The 27,047-nt window shown below is 36.9% G+C and overlaps 1 protein-coding gene across 1 annotated transcript in view; it reads left to right on the forward strand.

The window, feature by feature from the left end:
- The window catches only part of TTC29 (tetratricopeptide repeat domain 29), a 257,036-nt gene that overhangs the window by 90,071 nt on the left and 139,918 nt on the right, over positions 1-27,047 (forward strand). Inside the window, exons 7-8 of the mRNA XM_045987535.1 lie at positions 776-988; positions 8,578-8,663. Coding sequence (XP_045843491.1) covers positions 776-988; positions 8,578-8,663 — 299 coding nt within the window. The remainder of the gene's footprint in view (positions 1-775; positions 989-8,577; positions 8,664-27,047) is intronic.

Here is a 27,047-nt window from a genome sequence, read left to right on the forward strand (position 1 = left end):
CTCGTATTTCAAGGAGTGAAATGACTGAAAGCTAATTTGGAGTTCTGGCTTTGAGAAGATATATTTTGAACTGTATTATAAAATATAATCCCGAAAAGCAGTTAAGTTGTATTTTAATTACTAATGATGAAACGGAATATACAAATGCCTGCATAATAATTGAATTTGACATTTGTAACAGACGCCTCCTTTCTTAAGGTACCTGAATTCTTCTAGGGAATGAAACAGGTGCTGTCTGTTGAAAAGCGGCATAGGAAGGTAATGGAGAGCATGGGTCCTGAACTCAGACTGCCTGGATGTACAAAGCCACCAGCTGTGCAATCATGGGCAAAAATCCTAACCTCACTTTCTCATCTGTAAAACGGGGTCATAGCAATCCCTGTTTCACAGGAGTATTTTGAAGATTCAAAATTCACATAAAGCATGTAACACCTGACCTTATGTACGTAATGTCAAATAAAGATTAGCTAACAGGACTGCTATTAGTAATTATTACTTGGTTTTCACACCGTTTCTAAACATGTGTAATCCTAACCAGTTTCTACTTGCCAAGACACATCCCTCCAGCAGGTGTTCATCCAAAATCATCGCTGAATCTGAGGTCCGGATTGAGATCCCTCCTTTCCCAGCTTACATCCTCTGCATCCTTAGAAACTCTTGACTGTATTCCATGGTCTCCACCCCCTTTTAATAGTAAAACACAAGATGTATACAAAATTTTTGAAAATGTGCTCTGGCCTGTGGTTTATATTTATGAATGGCTTTTATTCTTCAGGTCAGCTTCTGGAAGCTGCTGAGCATTATGAAGCATTCCATCAATTGACGCAAGGGCGGATATGGAAGGATGAGACAGGCCACTCTCTCAACTTGTTGGCCTGTGAGAGTCTCCTAAGGACCTACAGATTACTCTCAGACAAAATGCTGGAAAATAAAGAATACAAACAGGCCATCAGAATTCTAATAAAAGCTTCTGAAATAGCCAAAGAAGGTGGGTGGAAAAGAACACTCTCGCATTGCTTCCTTTAATGGGCAGACACTGCTTCTCCCAAGAGTGAAGTAAACATCGTCAAGTGTTTGGGTGATTATTTCCTCTGAAATGCAAAGACAAATGCCATCAATATACTTTCAGATTTCACTGTAAAACAGAGATGTCTTAGTGCTGACAACAAAAAACCCATTAATTTCCTGAAAGCTTTATCTCCAAAATTACAACCCTCTGGGAGTAGCATTATAAAACAATGAACCTATAATGACAAGGTAAGGTCATTTGCAAAAGTTAAGGGTGTGTGTCTGTGTGTGTGATTGAGGGTCTATATTTCTCTCAATCTGAGAGACCTCTCAATGTTTGTAAATTCCTTATTGTCAGGTAAGGGAAGATAATGACAAATATTTAGTTAGGAGTAACAGAAAAATAGAACTCTGGTATATTTTGGACCCTTGCCTGTCAGAGTGTGGCCTCTGCACTGGTAGCATCAGCGTCACTAGAAGCTCGTAAGAAAAGCAGCATCTCAGGCTCCACCCCAGACCTCCTGCTCAGAATCTGCAGGTTAGGAAGCTCCCCTGGTGATTCATATGCACATTTACAGCAGTAAAAATGCTTTCATGAGAGCTGATCATATCCTCAATATTCTCTATCATGTGTATATGTGTAAAATATAAAGAAAAAATTTGGAGCATATACTCATAAGCTTTTACTTTGTAAAATGTAAAGGTATTTTATTACCATTATTTATCAAAAGAGTTGACTTTTTATGAAGGAGAAAAAGAAACTATGCTCCTTAAAGTGCATTAGTTCAGGATATATTTAATTGATTCGTTTATCAAGTTAACATATGGTTTATTTGGAATAAGTGGAACTGAATTTCTGGTTGTGATTTTAATTTTCTAAAGAGTAAAAGTAAACATCTTAGCTTATCCTCTCTGTTACTTCTTTTTAATGATATTATAATACTTACAGGAAATCACCCTCATTCAAAGATGTATCCCACTGAATGAACTGCTTTTGAATGACTGGTGATCTAGTACCTTCCCCAAAGGGGTAAACACTCACATGAATAGTTAGCTCTTAGATCAATTGCAGCAACTAACTTCAGTCAGATGGAAGGTTGTGTGGAATTTCCATGGAAAGTAATATATTAATTAGGAAAAGGTATTTTGCTTTAGGTTCACATTTGCTAAATTGTAAGGTAATTAACAAAGAAAGGAAGTTTCCGAGGGGGTCTTCACACAGTCAGAGCCTGCCAGGCAGTCTCCTTTTAAAAGCATCTCTTACTTTTCAAAGGACAGATAAGGAGAACAGGAGAAATCTTATGCTATAATAATATTTTAAATATCTTTTAAAGCTGATAAATATTTGCCCCTGCATTTCCTGTATAACAAAGTGGATAGGTTAAGGGATCGCACAGTATCTTCCAAGAGCTCTGACAACAGCTGAATGCCCTGGGACAAAGTATGTTTTCTTGCTGTTATGTCTCACTTTAGTTAAGGAGCCTGAAGCAGCAAACTGATGATTGCCTGCCTTATGAAGCCTGCCTCCCACCTTGGTTTGCATAACATTTAAGGAGTCCTGACATCCACTGTGGGCCAAACCCCTTTACTGGGGCCCTTGGTATAATGCACAAGGATAACACTGGCCATGCAGTGGTCTCATCTTTAGATTATTCTATTTATTTTCATTTTTCAGTCATTCCTTGGTCTTTAGTATAGTCTCAAAATTGTACAACCAAAACACTAATGCCAAACTCAGTAGAAGTCACCCTCCATATTCGACTTTCCCTCTCCCCTAATAACTGTTATGTTACCTTCTGTCTCTATGGATTTAACTACTCTGGAAAGTTCATATAAATGGAATCACATAATGTGTGTCCTTTGTGTCCAGCTACTTTCACTTAGCATAATGTTTTCAAGGTTCATCCATGTTGTAGCATATATTCCTACTAGATTCCTTTTTATGGCTGAATAATATTCCATTGTATGGTTATGTCATATTTTCTTTATCCATTCATCAGTTGATGAACATTTATGTTTCTACCACCTTTTGTCAATTATGAATAATGCTACTATGAACATTTGTGTACAAGTTTTCAAGTCTTTTGTCTCCAGACCTAGAAGTGGAATTGCTGGGTCATAGGGTAACTCTATGTTTAACTTAAGGAAGAAATGACGGAGAGTTTTCTAAAGTAGCTGTCCCATTTTATATTCTTCCCAGCAATGTGTAAGGGTTTCAGTTCTTCCATAAGCTTTCTCACCAGCACTTGTTGCTGTCCTTCTTTTTGTTTATAGCCATCTTAATAGGTATAAAATGGTACTACACTGTGGATTTAATTTGCATTTCCCTGTTAGCTAATGATGTTGAACATCTTTTTATGGGCTTATAGCTCAATTGCATAGTTTCTCTGTAGAAATGTCTATTCAGATTCTTTGCCCATTTTCAAGTGGGTTGTCAATTTATTATTGAATTGTTTTAAGTATTTATATATTCTAGGTGCAAGTTCTTCATCAGAGATATGACTTGAAAATAATTGGTTTTCTTTTCACTTTCCTTTGAAGCACAAGTTTTTGATTTTGGTGAAGTCCAAAATAATTTATTTTTTGTTTTGTTGTTTGTATTTTTGGTATTATGACTAAGAAGGGTTTCACAAATCCAAGGTCTTGAAGATTTACTCCTACATTTTATTCTAAGTGTTTTGCACAATTTTAACTCCTATATTTAATTAAGTCTATAGTCTATTTTTTTAAAGATTTTATTTATTTATTTGACAGAGGTGCCGCTATAGTCTATTTTTAAGTGTGTGTGAAGGCAAGTATGAGAAAGGTCCAATTTCATGTTTTCCATGTGGATATCCAGCTGTCCCAGTACTATTTGTTATACACACTATTCTTTCCCAATAATTTGTCTTAGGACCCTCATCAATAATTAATTGTCCATAAATGTGAGGGTTGTTTTCTGGACTGTCAAGTCTCTTGTAGTGGTCTATGTATCTGTCCTTATTCCACTACTACATATTCTTGATTACTGTAGTTGTGTAGTAAGTTTTGAAATTAGGAAATGTGAGTCTTCCTCTATCCTTTTTCAAGATTGTTTTGGCTATTCTGCATCACTTGCATTTCCACATGAATTTTAGGATTAGCTTGTACATTTCTGCAGAAAGGACAGCTGGAATTTTCATAAGGATTGAATTGAAACTGTCAAGCAATTGGGAGAATACTGCTATTTTAACACTAAGTTTTCCAATCCATGAATATTGGTTATGTGTCCATTTATTACATATTTCATTTCTTTCAATAATGTTTTATAGTTCTTAGTATATACAGCTTGCCCTTTTGTTATTTCTAACAGTTTTTTTCTGATGCTATTAGAAATGATTTTTTTTCTTTCATTTTCAGATTTTTCACTGCTTGAAGGGAGAAATAAAATTAACTTTTGTATGTTGATCTTGTATCCCCTAAATGTGTTTATTTGCCTTAATGGTTTTTTGTGGATTCTTTGGGATTTTTCCATATATAATATTATGTTATCTGCAAATAGAACTTAACTTCTTCCTTTCTGATCTTGGTGCTGAGGGGTGACAGAATATACAACCCAAAAAACCACTTTGGCATAAGGAGAATTTTGAGCTAAAATCACTTGAAAAACAACAGAGATCTAAGAAGGGTATGTAATCTCCCCTTTTCCTCCTGAAAACAGGAGATAAAAACTGTCATGGAAAAGATGCCCTCCCTGTACCACAAGAAAAGAAACATTCTTCTATGAAAAGTCACAGTCAAGAGGATTCTGTACAGACTTTGCTAAAATAATCTTTATTTTCCTTTAGCCTCCCTGCATTGCTTAGTTACTTTCCCACAATTGCCTCCCTTTGTTCAATCCAATATTGAAGCATATAGATTTTACAGTTTCTTTGGCTCTTCATTCCTTATGAACGTTCCCATGTCACATAATACTTACGTAAATTGGTGTGGTTTTTTTCTTCTATTAATCTGTCTTATGTCAATTTAATTCTCAGGTTAAAGTCTGCCTCCTTTGCAATGTCTTTACAATGCTATTATTTTTCTGGACTAACTGGAGAACTTCCAGCACAGTGTTAAATAGAATTGATTCCAGTATACATCTTTGTCTTCTTCCTGATCTTAGGGTGAAAGCCCTCAGTTTTTTGCCATTAAGAACGATGTCAGCTGTGGGATTTTTGTAGATATTCCTTAACATTATTAAGTTGTCTTCTAAGTTTGTTGAAGATTTTTATCATGCAAAAGATTGGATTTTGTCAAATGCTTTTTCTGCATCTATTAAGATGATCATTTGGTTTTTAGCCTTCCTTTTAATATGGCATATTACTTTGACTGATTTGCATATGTTGAATCAATCTTGCATTCCTGGGATAAATCCCATTTTTATATGTTGCTGGATTCACTTTGTTAATATTTTGTTGAGGCTTTTATTATCTACATTCATAAGGGATATTGGTTTGTAGTTTTCTTATGATGTCTTTATCTGGTTTGATGTCAAAATAATACTGGCTTCATAGAATGATTTGGGAAGTGTTCTCTTAATTTTTGGAAGAGTTTGTGCAAAATTGGTATTGATTTTTCTTTAAATATTTGGTAGAATTCCCCAGTGAAGCCCTCTGAGCCTGGGATTTTCTATGTGGAAAACAGTTTGATTAGTAATTCAATTTCTTTACTTGTAGATTTATTCTGATTCTCTGTTTCTTCTTGAGTCAATTTCAGTAGTTTATACCTTTCTAGTAATTTGTCTATTTTCATCTAGTTTATCTAATTTGTTGGTATGGTTGGATAATAGTCCCTTAAAATCCTTTTTATTTCTCTGAAGTCCATATGATCTTTCCTCTTTCATTCCTGATTTAAGTAACTTGAGACAGCTCTCTTTTTTACTTGTTCAGTCTAGCTTAAAGGTTTGTCAATTTTGTTAACCTTTTCAATGAAACAATTTTTAGTTTTGTTGACTTTCTCTATTGTTCTATTTCACTTATCTCCACTCTAGTCTTTATTATTTTCTTCCTTCTGTTTGCTTAGGGTTTAGTTAGTTCTTCTTTTTCTAGTTTTAGAAGGTGAAAAGATGTTCCTTATTTTTTAAAATAGGCATTTGCAGCTACACATGTCCCTTTATGCACTGCCTGGATCCCATTAGTTTTTTCATTGTTGTTTTTGTTTGTTTATTTTCATTCATTTCAAAGTATTTTCCAGTTTACCTTCTGAGTTCTTCTTTGACCCACTAGTTATTTAGGAATATGTTTAATTTCCACATACTTGCGAGTCTCCCATATGTTTTGTTATCAATTCCCAATTTCATTTTCTTGTGAATACCGTTTTCTCAGTTGGATCTACTACCTTGATAGCAGTACTTAATATTGAAACCTGCTTTTTTCTCTTTACCCCCCACTTAGCACTCTCAATTCCCCTTGCCCTGCTGTATATATTTTTTTCTCCCAGAGTACTTATCACCATACAATTTACCACAAAATTCATTATGTTTATTATTTATTTTGTATCTCTTTCTGTCCCTTTCCTCTAAAATTAAGCTCTCTCAAGGGCAGAAAATGTTTCCTAGTGTTTAGAGCTGTGCCTGAAACAGAATAAGTCCTCAATAACATTCAGTGAATAAATGAATTAGTGAATATATGTTAGCCAAATAACAAATGGAAGTTTTAAGATATATTTTATTTTATTTTTAAGATATATTTTAATGAAACATTAGAGTTATTCCCAAACACACATCTCTACCTGTTAGACCCCTATGATGACCCCCTCTTTTAGATTCTCTACAGACATACCAGTATAAGAATGGACAATTTAGGTCTTGAAAATAAAACACCATGTTTCCTTTAACATGAATGATTATTGAATCATTTAAAAAGCCAGTACTAATTTAGCCCACCCAAATAAACTATACAATAATAGAAATAGTACTTTGCCCTTTTTTCTTTGGTATATGTATCATTCGACTTTAATAATGTTGACATTTCCCTCCATTATTTTGTGCTTTCACTTTACCTTAATTTTGTTTCAATTAGAAAGCAGGATAAGTTCTTGGACTTAAATCCTATTTTCAAACTAATATTTAGTGTGACTCAACTGTTTCAATTAGCTGCCTCAAAAATCTATCAACAAGGGTCGATTTTTCTTTTCTTTGCATAAAATTGGATGCAAGTGGTGATACTAAATCAGCACATGCCACTGTTAGTACTTTAACACAGTTACAACATTTAATAGAGCAACTACAACTTATAAATAATCAACTTTTAAATATGCAAGAGGCAACTTCCCCTCATAACCTCTCCTTCCTATCCCATCTTTCCCTTCCCTAGGCCCATCCTTATCCTCAGCACTTATAAACCTATAGCAGAGGAGAAGTTATGGTCCAGATAAATTGTAAGAGTTAAAAATCCCCAGCTGGATCATTGGCACCATCAATTCTGCTGAAGTGAGATTTTCAGGGTATAATTCTCTGCAATCATGAAATTGGTTGAGAATAATATCGGTACTGTCACTGGCAGTTGCCATCCTGTTTTCCTGTAGAAAAAACAGTTGAGCCACTGCTTTACAAGTGGTAATTCAGTGAGTGGTGAGAATGATGCAGTGTGGAGAATTGTTAGCTCCTGCTGAAATCCATCATGGCTGGAACACAGAGTTCAGACATCTAAAGGAGGCGGTGGGAGGGGAGGTGTAGATCCTCTGGCATTTGTATTACCCAGGAGTTAGGTAACATTGAAAGCCAAAAAGTAGAAAGAGGATAGTATCCTTTTTAAAACTAAGAACCTTCAATGGTCTCGTAAGTCTGTTGACTTATATATTCAGTATATAAATGTAAAAACGTGTGTATTGATTAGATGGTATGATGTATGTCTTATGGAAGCACCTTACACATCTACACATATTGCTTTGGAAAGAAGATTTGGATAATTCTGGGGCCAAAACACATTCAAAGAAATTAGGAAGGCTACAGTTCCTTTGAAAAAATGACGAAAAGCGTTTCTAGTCATTAACAAAGAAAAAATATGTTTGGATTTCAAAATACACATGGAATGTTGTACCAAGAAGGCAAGGTGTCAGTCATTTTCACCTCAGGTTTTAACTGATAGCTTTTAATTAGACCTAATCAAAATAATAATTCCTTAATTTGCTGGTTATCTGCCATGTTAGAGACTTGCCCGAATGTCCCTTTCTCCGTGCATGTGTTTGTGCACCCTGTAAAGCTGGTTCCCTTTACCCGCTATTCCATGTGTGTCGTAGCAGCATGCTGCATGACTGTGAGCCTTTACATGGTGGACTAGGGTAGAGATCACATATGTGTCTCAAAATGATGATACCGAGCTGAATATGCAGAGGAAAGCTCCTCTTACTTACATTGCTAATGCGCCATAGTCTAACATTTGTGAGTCACGTAACTTATATTAGCATCAGCCTTTTCAAATCAGTACACAGTGAAGTTTCAGGGATCATTCGTTAAGTCTGTACACTTCGTTACAACTTTCCACTGTCTTAAAAAGCAAAAAATGCTGTTCTTTGTAGTAAATTGGTTTCTTTAATGCCTTGGCAATTTTTCTACATTTTCAACTTTAGGAAGTGACAAAAGGATGGAAGGAGAAGCTTCCTATTACTTGGGCTTAGCATACCTAGCTGCTGAAGAGTATGAAACAGCGTTAACAGTAAGTTGAAGTAAACTTTTAATCATTGCCATTTTTAATGTTTACTATATTGTATTTATTTTACTTTGTATGTTGTTATAAAACCAACAGAAATGGGTAGTCCTCTACCTTTCTATAGAGACCAAAGCAGAATAGCAGTTCTAGAAGCAGAAAAAAATTGGTTTTATTGCTTATGGTAGGCAGTATATAATCAATTACCAAGCAGTGCTTTAGGATACATAAAAGTTAAATATGTGGGGTAATGTGACCATCTACGTTCATTCCCATATCACTGAGGATAGATTTGGGTTTAAATGATGGCAAAAAGTAAAAAAAAAGAAAAGAAAAGAAATGAAAAATCATAAACTTATAATAAATAACCATAAATAAATTATTATAAATAAATAAAAATAATAAACTTGTGATCTGGGAAATTTTCCTTGGAAAAGACTGTGTTTATGCAGTCGAGTGAATTGCATTGCTATGGACCTTTATGGGGGGAGGCAGCGAAGATGGAGAGCACTGTTGGTTCCGATCTGAGAAGTAGCCTGCTCCATGATAAAAATCAGTGTGTGCCTATTTTATGACCAAAGTTCTGGTGTTTGGCTAAAAAACAAACAAAAAAAAATGTCAGAGCTATCTTTTCTGTATTATAACAGAAATCATTTTATTTTTTAATTTTTCTCTTAGCACTAATATAGTTCGAGTGTAGTTTCCTATTTCACTTCACATATATCTCTCATAATCATTTTATCTGATATACAGTATTGCCTTTATCTTCAGCTTCAAGGATTTTGGGTTTGCTATTTTAGATAGTCATGCCAAGGAGGATCCTTATATTTCAGCTAGATGATTTTCCCTGTCACACTTAAAATTGGTTCATCATGGGAAATAGATTGTTCTAGATGACTCTTCTGCTTACTAGTTTTTGGTTAATGATATACATTCAGCAATGCTGTGTTCCAGGGAACACAGAAGCCAGCACTTCCTTTTAGCAGCTACTTTAATGAGAATGGCCAACTTGAGAACATAACTATAATTCCAAGCAGGAGGAATAGGGGTTTTCTGAGTCGGGAGATAAGAGTGGATTCCAACACTGAAGATTAGGGAGGTTGCACAGAAAGCCTTTCGAGAGCAGGATTTCTATAGACAGAAAGTGTGGGAGTCAAGGATGATAGGACATTAGATACATACACACACACACACACTCAACATGAACAGACTTAGTTTGTTTGGAAAGCAAGGAATTGTCAGGTGCAGGTATGAAATCAAGATGGAAAATTAGGTGAAAACTAGCTTATAAATTCTCTCTCTCTCTCTCTCTCTCTCTTTCATGGGCAGTGCAAACACATGGCAAAATTAATTCAGGCAATACAATAGAGTTTACACTGAAAAATAAACCTTCCCTCCACCCAAAAAAAGATCAGTTTTACTGTTCTTTTCTCAAAGGAATGTAGTTTCAAGTTTCAGGTTTATTTCTCAAAAAATATTCGTATGTATGTATACCACATAAGTGAATAAACATATATTTTTTTCGTTGTTTACAAAATTGTAGCACTTTATATGTAGTGTTCTACATCTTGAGTTAACTTCTTCCTCACTAATGCATAAAGACGTGCCTCGTTTTTAAAGGGCCACGTGGTGTTCCATGTTATCGTTGTACCATAATGGATTTAACCAGCTCCTATTGGTGGGCATTTAGGTTATTTCCAACCAGGTTGTATTGCAAAGGGTGTAACAGTGAACAGCTTTGTGCCAAAGTGAGAGATGATCTACAGAATCAATTCCTAGTGGTAGAAATGCTAGGTCAGGGAAGAGATAAATTACTTTTTTTTTTTTCCTAAACTTCCCTTCAAAGAAGCTCCATCAGTTTACATTCCTACAAAAATAAGTGAAGGTATCTGCTTCCTTTGGACATTAGGCACATATGTGTAATATGTGCTGTGAATGTTTTTCCAGATCACTGTTTTTTCTACTTTACTTATGAAATTTTTCCATGCTAAAATTCCATGGCCAAATTTATCGACCTCTTTTTCCATGACTTCTGGATGTTCTTAGGAAGACTGTCCTCATTCCAAATTTATTTTTTTAAATTTTATGGAGGGTTGAAGGGTTTTAAATACTTTGCTGGAGTGAGAAACTCATTTTAAGCAATGTGGGATTTTTAATGATTTTTGATGAGGCTGGTGATATGATCACATTAATTTATTCCCAGCTGTTTATTAAGCAGCCTCTGTATGACAGACATCATGCCAGGCACAGATCTGGTCTATAATTGCAGAAGATAACACTACTGGTATAGTCTAGTAATGAATGGATTGAAGGAGCAATATTTGGCATCTAAGGGGCAGATTTCTTGAAACTGGTACTCCTTTCAGAAAAGTATTTAAATTGTTTTCCTGAAAGTATGGAAACTATAAATCAAACATCAATCTCATGTTCACATTAACTGTGGGAACTTGGACAAGTCCCTTAAACTCTAAGTCTCAACTGCTTCATCTATCCAAGGGGACTAATAACTACTCTTACTTTTTTAGTGTGTTATGGATTGAATGGCGGCCCCAAATGTCCACTTCCTAATCCCTGGGGCCTGTGATTGTTACCTTATTTGGGAAAAGAATCTTCGCAGATGTACCTAAGGGCCTTGAGATGAGGCGATCATCTTGGATTATCTGGGTGGGCTTTAAATCCAATGACAAGAGGCCTTGTAAGAAAAAGGCAGAAGGAGATTTGAAACAAAGGACAAGAAGGCACATACAGGGAGAAGACAACCACACGAAGATGATTCAGAGATTGGAGTCATGCTGCCACAAGTCAAGGAATGCCAGGAACCACCAGAAGCTGGAAGAGTCAGGAAGGATCTTCCCCCAGAGCTTCTGGAGGGAACATGGCTCTGCTGATACCTTGATTTCAGACTTCTGGCCTTCAAAACTGTGAAATAATCAATTTCTTTTAATTTAAGCTACTTAGTTTGTGGTAATTTGTTGCATTAGTCCTAGGAAGCTAATACATACGGTGATTAGGAGAGATCATTTATATAGAGTTTTTAAAACTCTATATAAGTGCCTCTATACAAGTGCCTGCCTTGTATATAATAAACATTTGGTGATTGTGAGCTTTTATTATTTTTACTCTAACTTAAGTCTCTCGACTTCAACAGTAGTAGTGAAGGTGGAAGGAAGTAGTTTCAGAACTTATGCAGGACTTGGAAATAGACTAAGTATGGAAAGTGGGGAAGGCAGAGTTCCTCGGATGGCCCTAGGTTCCTGGCTCTGAAACTGGATGGATGCTGGTGTCATTTACTAAGCTGGGGAATGCTATTGGATACCCAGGCTGGCGGAGAAATGGGGAGTTCACTTTCGAATATGTTGAATTTGAGGAGTTTGTAGTTATCCAAGGAGAGATCAGATAGTGGTATATGTAGGTCTATAGCTCAAGAGAAAGTCTAGATTGGAGCTACTATACCATTTGATACTGTACAAATCTGTGAGTATTCAGCATATTGAAGCACAGGAGTGGAGATTTCCTAGAGAGTTGATAATGATGAATGAAAAAGGCCTAGGACCAAGCTTGCTGAAGGTGGTAAGTACAAAGCAGGGGTATCCAGGGAGGTAGGAAGAAACCAGGAATGGAAGATCACATACAAGCCAAGGAACCCCGGGTGTGTCTAAAAGACAGAAGTATGCAAACCCCTTCTGCCTCCTATCCCAGGTTTTGGGCTGGAATGAGAGCTCCTTGCAGATATTTCCTGTGAGAACTCAACCCCTCCTCCCAGGCATGTACCTTGGTGAGAGTCAGCATTAGTTAATTCTTGTCATTTACTGCTCCAGCTGGGGTGAAGACTTTGGGAAACACTGCGGGCCATATTCAAGGCCCCAGGCTTATTGCTACAGTAAAGAGTAGCCTTTGCATTCGGGAAGAATGAGGGGCTGTTGTCAGAGCCCAGGTCTTGCTTGTGGTAGACTATTGTTGTCTTTTTGGAACATAGCTTGCCCAGAACTGAGGGCTTACAGGGACTAAGCTTAAAGTTTGGACCAAGTCCATGGGCAGAGCTGTAGGACCAATGAAAGATCTGTTGTCAGATCTGGATACAAGATGCTAAGACCAAAATAGAGAAGGCATCAGATTCACAGCTGTGCAACAGGAAATGGAACAGGTACCGAGAAACCACCGAGGAACCGGAAGCTGGAGTTGGGGTGTAGCTGGGATGGAAAACGGACATGAGTGTTTGTCCCTGATTCAGGCCATGGAGTTCTTCTTGCTCAGGTTGATTTTAGAGGGCAACCTGTTTTTGCTATTGTAATGAAACACTTCCACAAAACCTGACATCTTGCTTTGATTTCCAATTGAAGGTCATGTCTTTTCCTTCTCTCTAATACCTAACTTTAGCCACTCTCCTTGCTTCTTTTCCAAGGTAAAAGGACTAAAACCCCAGAGCAGGACAGAGCTTATTTAGTGAATATGTTATTTAGTGAATATGTTATAGTGAATATGTGAATATTTATTTAGTGAATATGCTATAAAAAATACATGATCAATTAATAAATAGGATTGGCTCCTTGATCGATTGATGAGACATCTGCCCAGTTATCTAATCACAAAGAAAACATTCAGCATACAAAAAATCTTCTCTTTTGAAATTCTTCCTTACCCTACCTCCCCACCCTGTGCAGTGTGACCAACACTATCTTCATCTGTTTGAGGGCATGGATCATGTTGCTGTCGCAAGTGTGGCTGTGGAGAGGGGCAAGAATGCCCTGAAATTAGCTTGGTCATGTTGGAGCCAGCCTGAGACAGCAGACAGTTACACTCAGCATTCCCCTTCCCATTTTATAGTCAGTCTTTCATTCTTGGCTTAAAGTCCACATACTCTATTTATTCCCTTATTTGTATTTTAAGCCTGTAATTTGGAATTTTTCCAAATTTTTAGTACCATACCCTGCATTTACCATCCTTCCCTCATGAATTTCTCCCTTTCAATAATGTTCATTGGTTTAAAGACGTTTACGTGATTTGTTCAAAGAAACTTGGCTTAGAGAAACCTGTCACAAGTAAATATTACTGATTAATAGTTTTGATGATCTGAAACAGAAGGGATTTTGAAATTTTGCTAATAGAACTTAATTTAAGGGCTTTATTTTATTAATAAATGATGACTACATTAATAGAAGAAAATACTGACAAGCATATGAATAGTTTGGTCATCCATTCTTTGCCAATAAAGTGTTATTTATTGGATGAGAGAATAGAGTTAAACTAAGACAAAATAATGGATTTATTTAGGGTTAATATCCCTGCTAATGAAGAAAGGGTATGTGGGGAAGAGAAGTGATAGTTACTCTAATAAACTTATGCAGGAGGTCATCAAGACCCTGACATTTAAAGGTGAAAATGCTACCTGCATTTATCAGGTGCTGAGAAAAGAAATAGTAATTCCCTTTGGCCATCATCAATTTAGACCTGCACATGCTACAAGTAGAGTAAATTCTGAATTTTAGAAGATAAATGTATCTTATGAAGTCTTAAAATTTCAAAGAGAAAAATATTTTACTAAAAGTCACATTCAAGGTTTTGCAAAGTTGGACCCACTTCTACAATCAAATATTGCAATCATAAAGTTAATTTAAGAAACAGAAGGGCCTCTCTTAGCACTGTTTTATGCATGAATTTTCTTTCTCTCTAAATATTCCATTCCACTTAATAATTTCAGGAACACCAACTTTAACAATCCTCAGTACATTCAGTGAATTCCTTGCTTCTCATTATTTAGCAATAATATAGCCTATCAAAAATTATACTATGAAAGCAAAATTCATCATATTGATACTTTGTTTGCTTTTATGGTACAAGATTCATCACATGTACTATTATTTAATTATTCCATATATAAAACAGTAGCCATCTTTATATTTGCATACTTGTCAGCATCTTTAGAATAGCTTAGAATGCTTCTAACATTAGCTTATATACATGGTTAACCTAAATCTCTAGCCTTATCAGCAGCATCCCATGGAAAAATGCAAATAAATAATGTATCAGAAAAAATAATTACACTAATATTCTAGCAACTCACAGATTGTTGATAAATATTAACAATAAAGGATATAGATTATATTTGTGAAATGATACATTCTTAAAGTTTTGCTAGGTAATTGAAATTAAATTGTATTTATTCTGTCAATTGTATTTATTCTGTCTCAGTATACACAAAGGGAAAGTCATTATATATCAGAAGGCATTTCTAACAAAGAATGACTTTTTTGACTTATAATCTTTAACTAACCAAGGTTTGGGGGGAGATAATTCTTGTAGTTGTTCCTTTCTCTATTTCGTTTATAACCTTCTGCCTTAAAAGTCACCCCATCCTTGATAGCAGTGGGCTCTTCATCCGAATTACAGTCTACCTGACATACAGATACCTTGAGAGATTCCACAGTAATGTACATCAAACAGGTTTTCTTTTTGGTCACTTTTATAAGTGAAGACTGTTATCTACTCCTGAAACCATTACATGACCCAAATAAATCCACATTCCTCACAGCTCACTTTCAGTATAATATCGTATTAAAAGAAAAAAAAAAAAATCCAGCAAGCTAAAAGAAAAGTAATTTCAATTTCTACTTACTTGTCCTCAAAGAACAGTAAAAGAGATAAAATTCTTAACTCCCAGTAACATTTTTTAAAATCCTCTCTCCTTCCATTTAAAAGGCCTTTAATTTGTCTGTCCGTAGATATCCTAAAGTCTGTATCCTCACTTCACTCCCTAAACCCAAAGTTTCCTCCTGTATTCTACTCACCCATGGTTTACCACTCTCATTTCTTCTGTCCTTCTGCTTCTCTTCTCTCCCTGATCAAGGAATGGGGGGTTCTTTTCAGCAAGCTCATTTCTACTTCTTACATCTCTGCTCCCCTCCCACCCGGAATGATAACTCCGATCTGCATGATAAAACCCAGGAGCAGTGGGGCTGGTTTGGGGGAGAAAGGAAGACATACCAAGCAGGCTGCACCAGAATGAGTAGACTGGGAAAGGGGAGAAAGCAAATACTCTTGCCTTAATTATTTTTTATTCTCTTGCACTACATGCGACAAATTCTTGAACACAACATGTCATAAGAAAAAAAATGTAAAGAAAAAAATAGTAAAAGGAGAGAGAGGGAAAGGAAGTAAAGGAGCCAAGGCAAAGGAGAGATCAAGAAAGAGGTTATCTAAGGCTCTGTCTGCAGTGAGGTCCTTTGTGCATTATTTCAAATACTTCAACTCTGCCAAGTTCTGTACATGTGCAGAATATGATGATATGGTATATTTTTCTGATGGACCATACCTGCTAATGTATGTGGGCTGAATAGGTTTGTCTGTAGGAGCATTTGCTTCTGTGCATCTGCATGTGTGCCCTCTTCTAGCTGCTTCTGGCTCCATTTAAAGGACTCTTTGAAGCCAGTTTAATACGGTACCATGATACCTGGTTAGAGTCTACAGATGCTCACATCTGCTGCCAAATCTTTGATTAATAGAAGTTTACATGAAGTAAAGGCAGTGAATTGTAGCATTTCTTGAATAAGGAGCTCTCAACAGGCTTTTAAAAGTGTATTTAATAACTCTTTGGAGTGTGAGGGCAACAAAATGGCTGAGATGGTGGGCTTTAAAATCAGGCTGATGGAGGACTGAATCCCAGCTTGCTCCTGCCTCAGCCTCTGACATTGCACAAGTGACTTCAGCTTTTGAAGCATTAGTTTCTTCATCTATAAAATAGGGACACTATGACCCGCGGCCTCAAAACAGCTCTGTGAGAATTAAGCAAGAAAATGTGTGTAGGGTTTGTGGTGTAGGCGCTAACATACAGAGAACCACAACTATTGTATCACCATTAATATACATTAACAGACTTACTTTCCAAAGGGCAGAGATGGTCAAACATCTCTAAAATCATGATGTCTGTCTGGGTTTTGCTGTAGGCCTCCGTATTCCCAAACCAGCAATAAACATAGACCAAACAGTTAAATGTATAGGTGAAAGTCTATATCAAAGATGCGGAAGTAGGAGCTTATTTGGGAGTTCTATTACATGATAAAAAACACCTTTTTGTAATACAGTTTAAGTGTATGTAGCAATAGCTCTCTAAGCGTTAAGTGGTCCAATATTTGAGCTGACAGTAGGTTTTGATGTACGATCTTTATATGGGAGGTAACTGTTACATAGAAAGAACCTATGGGGGATGCTTGGGTGGCTCAGTTGGTTAAACATCTGCCTTGGGCTCAGGTCATGATCCCAGGGTCCTGGAATCGAGTCCCACATCAGTCTCTTCTGCTTCTCCCTCTGCCTCTCCCCCTTGCTTTTGTGCTCACAGGTACTCTCTGTCTCTTTCTCTCTGATAAATAAATAAAAACTTTCAAAAGAAAAAAAAGGAAGAGCCTATGGTGCTCTAGCATGTGGGCTAGAGGGCATGGATCCTAGTCCTGTGTGCCACATACTAGCTATTTACCTTAGTTTAATCACTGAACTTCTTGGAGGCTCAGTTTCATGTGTCAAATAGGGATGGCAATGGCAGCTTCACTTTCTCTTTGTGAAGATCAAACGAAAAAAAAGTATGTTTACACTTTAGACTAGAAACAGTCTTCAAATGTAAGATACTATTATTACCACAGGCTATGATATAATTAGCACTGAGTAATGATAGCAATGATTCTCCGGAAGGTAGCATTTATTGAGTATCTATTCCAAGTGCTGCTTTATACCTAGTTTTCAATTGTAATTTACTAAATTTGTCATATGTGCTTCAATTTATCTTTGTATCGGCACATATTTTTGTAAGGGAAATGTAATAAGCCGACATCGGATAGAAAACTTTTTCCTACTAATTTATTAATAACTTTTTCTTGAGTGAAAAAAATGGGATTTATCCCCCCAAAAAAGGAATTTGAGTACTTTCTTTATTTAAAGATCAGAGCTCTTCACTACCCATTAAATAGAAGTTGCTTCACTTGCCAGTTAGAAATCATTACCTAAAATTGACCCTTCTGTTCTTGCTTAATAGCCTCAGTATCTGAGGAGAGCTCAGATGCTGGCACAGAGGAAATCATGGCCTCCTTTCCCCAGAGGACCACGGGTTATTATACAAAACATGCAGACAATTCTGCTTGCAGCCAGTTTGCCTCCTGGTACTGTGTAGTTCATCATCAGCTTCTGAAGCATGCTAAAGAGGGCTCGCCACTCAGCTTGAGAAGATTCAGGTGTAAGCTCAGGGGTCTCAGCAGTCATTTTCCTGCTTTACATCAGAGTTCTCATCCGCTTTATCCTTTTGTCCCATGACCCACCTCAGGCAGTCTCCTTCTTGGGAATCTAAAAGGAGCAGCTGTTACAGATCCCATTTCCCCCAATTGTTGCCACACAGATCTGCTGTTTAGCATCATCCCCCCTCCACACGCACCCCTACCAGCACACAAATAGCACTTTCTTTTCGTTCCATAGGTTCTGCTCATAGAGAAAGGCTCAAAATATCCATTATCTGACAAAAAGTGGTAGGATTAGAAACACTGACAGAAGAAAATAGTCATATTTCCTAATTTTAAAAAAAGATGTATTTCTAAACACACTGAATTATATTACCAAAATTATTATAAACAATAATTTCAAGCATGGTGTTAGAATGTATTCTGTATCTGAATTTATTTTATACCTTTTGAACAGTTAGCCTTACTTGGAAAATAGCATGTTAAGTAGTTCATGAAAAATATGTTTTAATAATTTGGATATCATGCTAATGTTAAATGTTTTCCTAATAATTTTGCTACTGTTATCTTTGTATTTAAAGTCATGACCTTTCTAAAACAGTAAAGCAGATAACCTTACAGTAATAGTTTAATACAAATTTTTGTAGGAAAGATTGTGTGCAGACTAGAATCTTAGTAAATTGAATGTTTTTTTTTTTTTAAATTTTCTCATTAATGGGGAGTTGGACTCTCTTGAAGCATTTTTCCTATTTAATTCTCCAAACGGTTCTTTTCCTTTACAATGTTACAGCTTAGGAAAACAGCGTGTGTGTTTTTTTTCTTCCTTTTACCTGATGAAGACATTATGGTATTTGTCATATAGATTATAGTATTTGTCATTTAAATGACAAACGCATTATAGGAAAATCAGAATACTCAAGAAAAAAATGAATCTCTGATTTTTTTTTAAACAAGAATCTGTAGGCAAAAATTTAAAGTCATAGACTGTCATGGAAAGGAAGAGATGTTTTATGTCAAGAAAGAAAGTTCATGACTTAAATTAGTATAAAAACTGATTTTCTAGCCATAGAATTTATTGTTTGTTTGTTTTTGAAATGTGAAAACTGGTTTTGGATCCCCTTGAGAGGTAGAATGCCACTTTGACCAAAACTTCATGATGATGTCGCTTATTCATTCTAAACAGAAAGTGCTGCTAGGGTAGCCCTTTACAAAACTGCTGGAATTTTTGTCTCCAATCATTCACATGTTAAGAAATAGCTCAAAAGTTTCTGATACTCATTTTATGAGAAAATGAAAAGAAGCATAATTGTCTTGGTTTGGTTCACTCTAAAGGAGATGAACTTCCAGACTCCAAAAATTGAGTACCCTCACCAACGATCCTGAATACTGTAACATATGGAACATAATGTATGTATACTCCTTAAAGTTCAAGGCCTAGCATCTGAAAATGTTCTCTGGAGCAATAAAGCAACCTGCATAGTTCATCACAGGACTAATTGTGTGACAGACCTAGAGGCAACGGCACAGCTGTTAGCGCACGTGGATCTAGAGACTGCGAAGGAAGAGGCATCACACCTGCAAGAACCCAGAGATGATTACAGGATCGGATGTGTTAAACAACAGTGTGGGGACCATACGAAGTCATTATACAGAGAGCCGAATTCTCTCTCTCCCTCTGCGACACGGAAGGGGTAACTTCAGAAGGAAAACTGTAATTCAGCATCTTAAAATTTACCCATAACAATATCAAACATATCTGTAGGATAGACGATTACTTGATCTTCAGTTAACACCTAGCTTGATGTTAGAAATTCTTCAGAATAAATAGTGCTCAACTAAAAATAACATATACTAGCCTTTAAAAATCGCATTAACTCTATACTCCTAATATTCAGTCCATACACTTAGGGAAAGATTTTACCTAGCAGTTTCAACTTTCTCCTCAATAAAACATTTAGAAGCTTAGTTAACTAGTAAAATAATCTTGTTTAAGATTAAGTTTCACTTTTCTGGTGAATGCCTTCTATTAACCCCCTGTTTTTTCTTTTCTTTCTTTTTTTTTTTAAAGATTTTATTTATTTGACAGAGATCACAAGTAGACAGAGATAGAGAGAGAGAAAGGAGGAAGCAGTCTCTCTGCTGAGCAGAGAGCCCGATGTGGGGCTCAATCCCAGGATTCTGGGATCATGACCCGAGCCGAAGGCAGAGGCTTTAACCCACTGAGCCACCCAGGCACCCCAACACCCTGTTTTTTCTGAAATGATAATGATTTTTTCTTAAATGATGATGATTATGGCCAGGGATAGAGAAAGAGAAGGAACATAACAGAGAAACTAGCCAATCCACAAAATGACATTCAATTCATGAATAATCAAGAGTTGATATTTTAGATGTGTACAACAGCTTTTGTTTATGAGCATTTCAAGGGAGAGGTTTAATATTCTCTTACATAACATCATGACTTAGAGGCAAAAATTTAAGAAGTCAAATAGTATCGAAGGTTGGCGAGGATGTGAGCACCGAGAACTGTGACTAGAAGTGGAAGCTGATCCGGAGGATGCCCGGGTGGGTGAGGATTCGAGAGCTGAATTCAGGCCAGCCCCTCTCCTCAGAGAATCTCCAGCAACACATGGAGGGCCTATGAGAGGAAAGGGAATAAGAGTGGGGAGGGAGGATGAAGGAGAAGACTTTATTAAAACCAAGTGAAAGTAAAAAAATTTTAAAAATAATAATTAAAAAAAATGGAGGGGCCACACACTGATGAATAAAAGTGTGTCCTGCTGTGAGAAGTGCAGCTAACTCGATTCTATGTGCTAGAGTTTCAAAATAAATAAATAACATAAAGGGACATAGTCACAGAATACCTTTGATTACAGCCTGAATGTGCCTTATGGTTCTTCCTCAAATACACATTTTCAGAATTTTTTTGCAAGCTCACGAAGCATTCTTTGAGTTTCTACAAAAGCAGGGGCCACGATAGGTAAACATTTTTGTGTCATGAGACTAACAATCCTGATTTGTTTTATTTGGGTTTCCCCAGTAGCAGACTCCGAGACATGGATTTGAGTGCAGGTGCTTTATTGGGAGAGGTTCTGCCAGCAGGAAAGTCAGGCAAAGGAAGGACCCATGAAAGGTGTGTTGCCACTGTAGGGAAGGGGAGCTCAGTTTTGCTGGAATCCTCTGGGAAACAGTGTAGAAACAGATCAGTTATCCCAGTGAAGGGACAAAGGGGTTGGTGAATTTATTCTTCATTTCTCACCCATCAGTGGTCGAGAGAGCAGCTTCCAGGTACACTAACTGTCAGTTCCAGTTGACCATAGCCCAGCCACTGAACAGAAAGTTCCAGGGGCTGACGTTAGCAAACTTTGGCTGCAGAGATTATGGGAGGGGCACTAACATTGCTGACTACACCTGTGCAAATCGCTTGACTTCTAAGCTTCCTTTTCCATGCCTGTAAAATAAGCAGGATAAAGTTGCTGTTGGAATTAAATGAGATAAAATAGTAATGTGCTTGGCACTTAGTAAGCATTCAATAAATGGTAGCTTTGAACAAGGCTCACACTTTTTGCATGACTCAGGGATTACTCTTTTCAGAATTTATCTGCAGGAAATTATTATTAATATATACAAATATTTAGTTATAAGATTGTTTGTATAGTTATTGATAGATACAAAGATTTGGCCTCAACCTGTATATACAATGTTATAAGCACTGTTTGTAATAGCGAACAATCTAGAAACAAGGTAAATGTACAATAGCAAATTGACTAAACATTATTGAGTATCCTGTGATGCAAAATAATGCAGCCTATAAAAAATGACACAAGGAGTATTTTTATAATAACAAAAGTATTAGCAATATATTAAGCAGAAAATCAAGGTACAAAACAATTATGATCGTACACACATACCTATGTTTACATACATACCCAATACATATAAGACAAATGTGTGTGTATATAAGACAAATGTGTATAGTATATATACATAGTATATATACTAGAAATACCATATTTATATATATACTATATATATACTAGTATATATACTAGAAATACCAAATTGTTTGCAGTGGTTATCTGTGGGATCTCAAATAATGAATAATTTTAATTTTCTATTTTAGGGAGAGTGATGCATCTGTATTCCCCAAATTTTCTACAATTAACATATACTGATTTTGTAATAAGAAAAAAATGATTCCTATTTCTTTCCATTCTTTTAAAAATTTAAAGACTTTAATGTTTTCTGTAGGTTGTATATAGGCTGTTCATAGGAAAAACCTTCAGCAGAGGATTGTTCATAGCAGTTAGTCATTTCAGCAGCTCATCTCAACCTAAAACACTGACGAAGGTTATTAAAAGCTGAATAAGTAGTAAAGGGCATTTAAAGAAGACCTGATAAGGTGAAAAAATAGTCATATGAATTAGAAAGCAAAAATAATAAAATAGGGAGAAAAAATACTGCCCTAGAGTGTTTGGTATCCTCAGTAAATCTGGCTAAAGTCCACATGAGCAAGGAATGGTAATAACGGTGTCTATGAAGTTGTTTTTTTTTTTAAAGATTTTATTTTATTTATTTGAGAGAGATACAGTGAAAGAGAGCATGTGAAGGGAGAAGGTCAGAGGGAGAAACAGATTCTCCGTGGAGCTGGGAGCCTAATGTGGGACTCGATCCCGGAACTCCAGGTTCTTGACCTGAGTTGAAAGCAGTCACCCAACCAACTGAGCCACCCAGGCGTCCTATCTATGAAGTTTTTAAACTTCAGTTTGGTGCACATGGTTGAAAAATAGGTCTGGGCAATCTTTTATTCTCAAGTAGATTCTTACCATGCTGCAAGACTGCATCATCCATAGGGGAAATAGACACCCAACACATATTTGTGCCATACTTGTAATAGGAACCAAGAGCTGGAGAAGCAACAGGGAAGCTTCATCTCATTTCAAGGCTGAGGTGATGCTATTGAATTGAACCTTTTGAGATAAATGGTAGCTGTCCTCTCAGTGAAGAGAAAGCAGCATGAGTAAAGGCCCGGGAGGGCAGAAAATGCATTCTGGTCATTTATTGGTGTTGAGGGACTGCAGCTCTTGGTTGGGGGAGGCTAGAAAGGGTGATGGGATGAAATCCTTGAAGGCCTGGCAATTCTGTGCAGGACAAATTGAAAAGAGAAAGTAGAGGAAAGAAGACCAATTTAAAGACTTTCCTGAAATATTTCAGGTAAGAAATACTGAACCCTGAACTCCCGTGGTGGTGGCATAGCTCACAATGGGCACATTGAAGAGATTTTACAATTTTACAACGTTTTCTGGCTGGGTAGCAGAAAGTACAGAGAGAGGATAGAGACAAAGAAATTTTTGTTTGAGTAATCCAAAGTAGCTGGTAGTGTTAAACGAGATAAAATCACAGAGAGAGAACCAGCTAAACTGAAGAATTTTTAATCGCAGTTTGGAGGGCATCTGTTGTGTTCATCTTTCCAGAACATCACACCATTCCCACTTTCATCTTCCTGCTGGCTCTGGTCTTGTCTCTAACGTTGGGGTTACAGATCTCACCACCACTACTGCCTCTTGCCCCTATGAAGCAAATCTCTAGGAGAGGGTCTCTAAACAAGCTCAGCCAATCAGATTGCTTACTACTAATTTTTTTTTTTTTTAATGTGAGCCAGTCTTCTTTGGTGAGGAGTTAGCCTGGATGCTTCCAGAACCATGGAGGGTGGTGAGGATGGCTGAGAGAATAAAGCTCACACACAGGGAGAAAACAAGATGAGAAATGGAGAGTGAAATTCCTGGTGGCAGTTGAGTCCCTACTTTCCCATTTTGCCTAAATTAGATGGGGTGGTTTCTGTCCCATGAAATAAAATGAGACTTAATTGATGGAATAGCATCATCATGAATACCAGTAACACCCAGTGGGCCTTTGTGTGCTATATATAGGTCTACAACTCTACCCAACCTTTTTATTTACATATTTTACCTCATTTGATGCTCACACAAATCCTAAGAGGCAGATATTATTATATTTTCTATTTACCTTTACTCCCATTTCACAAAGAAGGCTGAGACAGATTAAATGACTTGTTCAGGGTCACAAAATTAACAAATGCAGGGCCAAAACTGAAACCACACTCCTAAGAACTAATGCTATTGCAATTGGTGCAGTTGTCAGATATTTTTATTTAGTTTTCTAAAGATTTTATTTATTTATTTATTTATTTATTATTTATTTATTTATTTGAGAGAGAGCGCATGAGCCGGGGACTGGGCAGAGGAAGACAGAGAGAATCTCAAGCAGCCTCCATGCTCAGCATAGAGCCCGACATGGGCTCCATCTCACCATCCTGAGATCATGACCTGAGCAGAAATCAATAGTCGAATGATTAACCAACTGAACCACGCAGGTGCCCCAGTAAGATGTTTTTAAATTCATTTGTTAGGTCTCATCACAGATCACATGTATACATTTTTAATAATATTCTCATCTGTTCCACTTCATGAACTACTGGTTGGCATAAATAACATTTTGTTATTCTTGCCCAGTAGAAATTATTATTGAATAACACTTGAAGCTTAAAAAGAGAATCACTCACTGTCTGCTGTCAAGCTAGGTCAGAGTAGGCACAGAGTTTGGGGACACAGAAAGTAGAAGTAGCAAGTGGCATCAGGCTAGGAATGACCCACTGCTTTGTAGCTTCTCCAGAGAAAGAGACATCAGGAATACTCACCTAGAATTTCCATCTTCCATCTCTCTCTGACCCTCCATTGGCATAGATAATGGAGTACCGTGGATTCTTCACTGGTCATGACTTAACCACATAGTTGAATTTGCCTGTTTCCTGTCGATGTTTTGCTGACAATGAAATATCTAGCAGGACTAGAGTTAATTATATTATCTGTAAGAAGAAAAAGGAATACAATTATTTTTCAAAAGCAGTGTGTTCAACATATTTTTCCTACAACCCTGTATCTCTTTTTGCTGCTGATGCAAATTTGCTATCTACTAGCAACTCAGTAAATGCAAGGGAAAGAGCGTAAACAAACCTGTTTGTTAGGTTTCCAGCTGAATCATCTGTAGGGCAGAATGTTGTAAATTTTGGATAAAATGAAATAGGGGGAGAGACATAGAGTCCTTCTGGTAGATTTCCATGCTCTCTGTTACCCTCTTAACCATTATCGCAATATGACGTAGTGATTAAGAGCATGGCCCCTGGAATCATATCACCTAACTCCAAAGCCTGGTCCTGCCACTACTAATCATGTAACATTGGTGAGTTACTTAACCTCTGTTGTGCCTCAGTTTCCTCACCTGCAACATGAGGATTACATTAGTACCAAATTCATAGAATGCTTAGAAGGGTTAAATAGGTTAACATTCAAAAATCATTTAGAATTATGTCTGCCTTCCTGTTCTCCCTCAATAAATGCTGGCGAATATTATAGAATAGAAGTATGATTTGCTGTGTCTGCACAAGGATTATGCTATCTCCTACTGTCCTCGCTGACTTACCAGATCAGAGACAAATCTCTTAGCACCCTGCCTTGTAAACTGTAGATGGTATTTATTAATCTAGCTTGCTGATGAAAATTCCAATGGAATAGTAAAGAGATAATGGTTTATTGGTCCTTATTATTATACTGCAAGTGATTTAACTATACATTTTTCCAAAATTTAATTAAACATATTCATTTTCCCTATGAGCTTATATTAGCTTACAGCACAGTGACTGTTTATTATGTTCATTTTATATGTTTATAATATCACAGATATTACCAAAATAAACATTTTCCTTTTAAAATATTATGTAAATAATCATTAATATTTGTTAAAAGTTGCAAAATCAAAATTACTTTTTAATTGTTTATTTTAATAGATTGTATGGAAATAGAGAAGTACTATCCAGGCGATCATTAGAATCTTCAGAATAGGTTTTGAAAGTGCAAGAAAGACCACCAAATTAGGAGTCAGACATTCTGGGTTCTGGCTGCGGTTTTGTCACAAGCTCTTTGGTCTTGGACAAGCTGTTAAATCTCATTCATTTTACTTCACCGCATTGTTACAAGATGCCATTGTTACAATCCTGGTTGACAATAAGACAGGTGATACCAAAAGGAGCCAGAATGTGGGGCCCAGCCTGCATGGTGACATTGTCAGGCGGCATCTTGGCACTGAGGTGGGAGAAAGGGCCAGATAAGAATGCTGTCTTTGAAATCAGTTGGCTTGGGTTCAAGTCCTTTCTTGATCACTTACCACTTGATAACCTTGGCATCTTGGCTTTATTTCTTTGTGCCTCGGTTTCTCACCTTTAAAGAGAGATAAAAATAATAATAATGCCTAAGTGTTGGGAAAATTAAGTTAGTTAATACGTCTAGTCTGAAGAACAATCTGTGATACAGCAAAAGTTTTGGAGTACCATTGCCAGGCTCTGTTGTAGATGCTTGGAATATACCAATAGCAGAACAAAGATCTTTGTCATAGAATGTCCCTTCCATTGGAGAAAGACAATGAAGATGAAATGTAATGAACAAGTGAGTTAGATAGTGTGTCAGACACTACAGAGAAAAAAAATACAGAAGGGAATAATTCGGAAGTGCCACAAGTGATGGGTAGAAGACGTTTTCAACAGGGGATCAGAGAGGGCCTCGGTGAGAAGTTAACATTTGAGGAAAGACTGCAGGCAGATGAGAGAGATGATGGAAGTACATTCCAGGTAGAGGTAAGAGGTCAAGGCCAAAGCTCTAAGGCACCAAGCCTAAACCTGGAGGCTTGGGGCCAGTGAGGTTGAGGAGAAGCGAAAGGGGAGCAAAGGAATAGGAACCAAATTCAGAGAGATTAGGGGTGGGATTGTGAAAGGGCTTATAAAACAAGGTGGGTTTTTTTTTCTGTGTCAAAAGGGGGTCAATTGCAGGCAGAGGAATGACATAATGAATACTCAGTATTAGTGATTATTAGCTATGATAATTAGTCCATGTAATGAAAAAAATAGCAGCTGGTAATAGACAGAAGGTGTAACCAGGCAAGCATGAGGTTAACATCTAGAATGTCAGACGTTGGGCTGCAGTGAGCACCCCCCTAGGTCAGTAGAGAACAGCTTCCGGGAATGGTGCCAGGAAGTTGTAAGCTGTAAGTGACGGTCTAGGTCAGCCACAGTCATGCTCATGGTTATCCAGCAGCAGGTAGATCACAA

This window comes from Meles meles, chromosome 2 (assembly GCF_922984935.1).
Source record: "Meles meles chromosome 2, mMelMel3.1 paternal haplotype, whole genome shotgun sequence".
Taxonomy (NCBI): Eukaryota; Metazoa; Chordata; class Mammalia; order Carnivora; family Mustelidae; genus Meles; species Meles meles.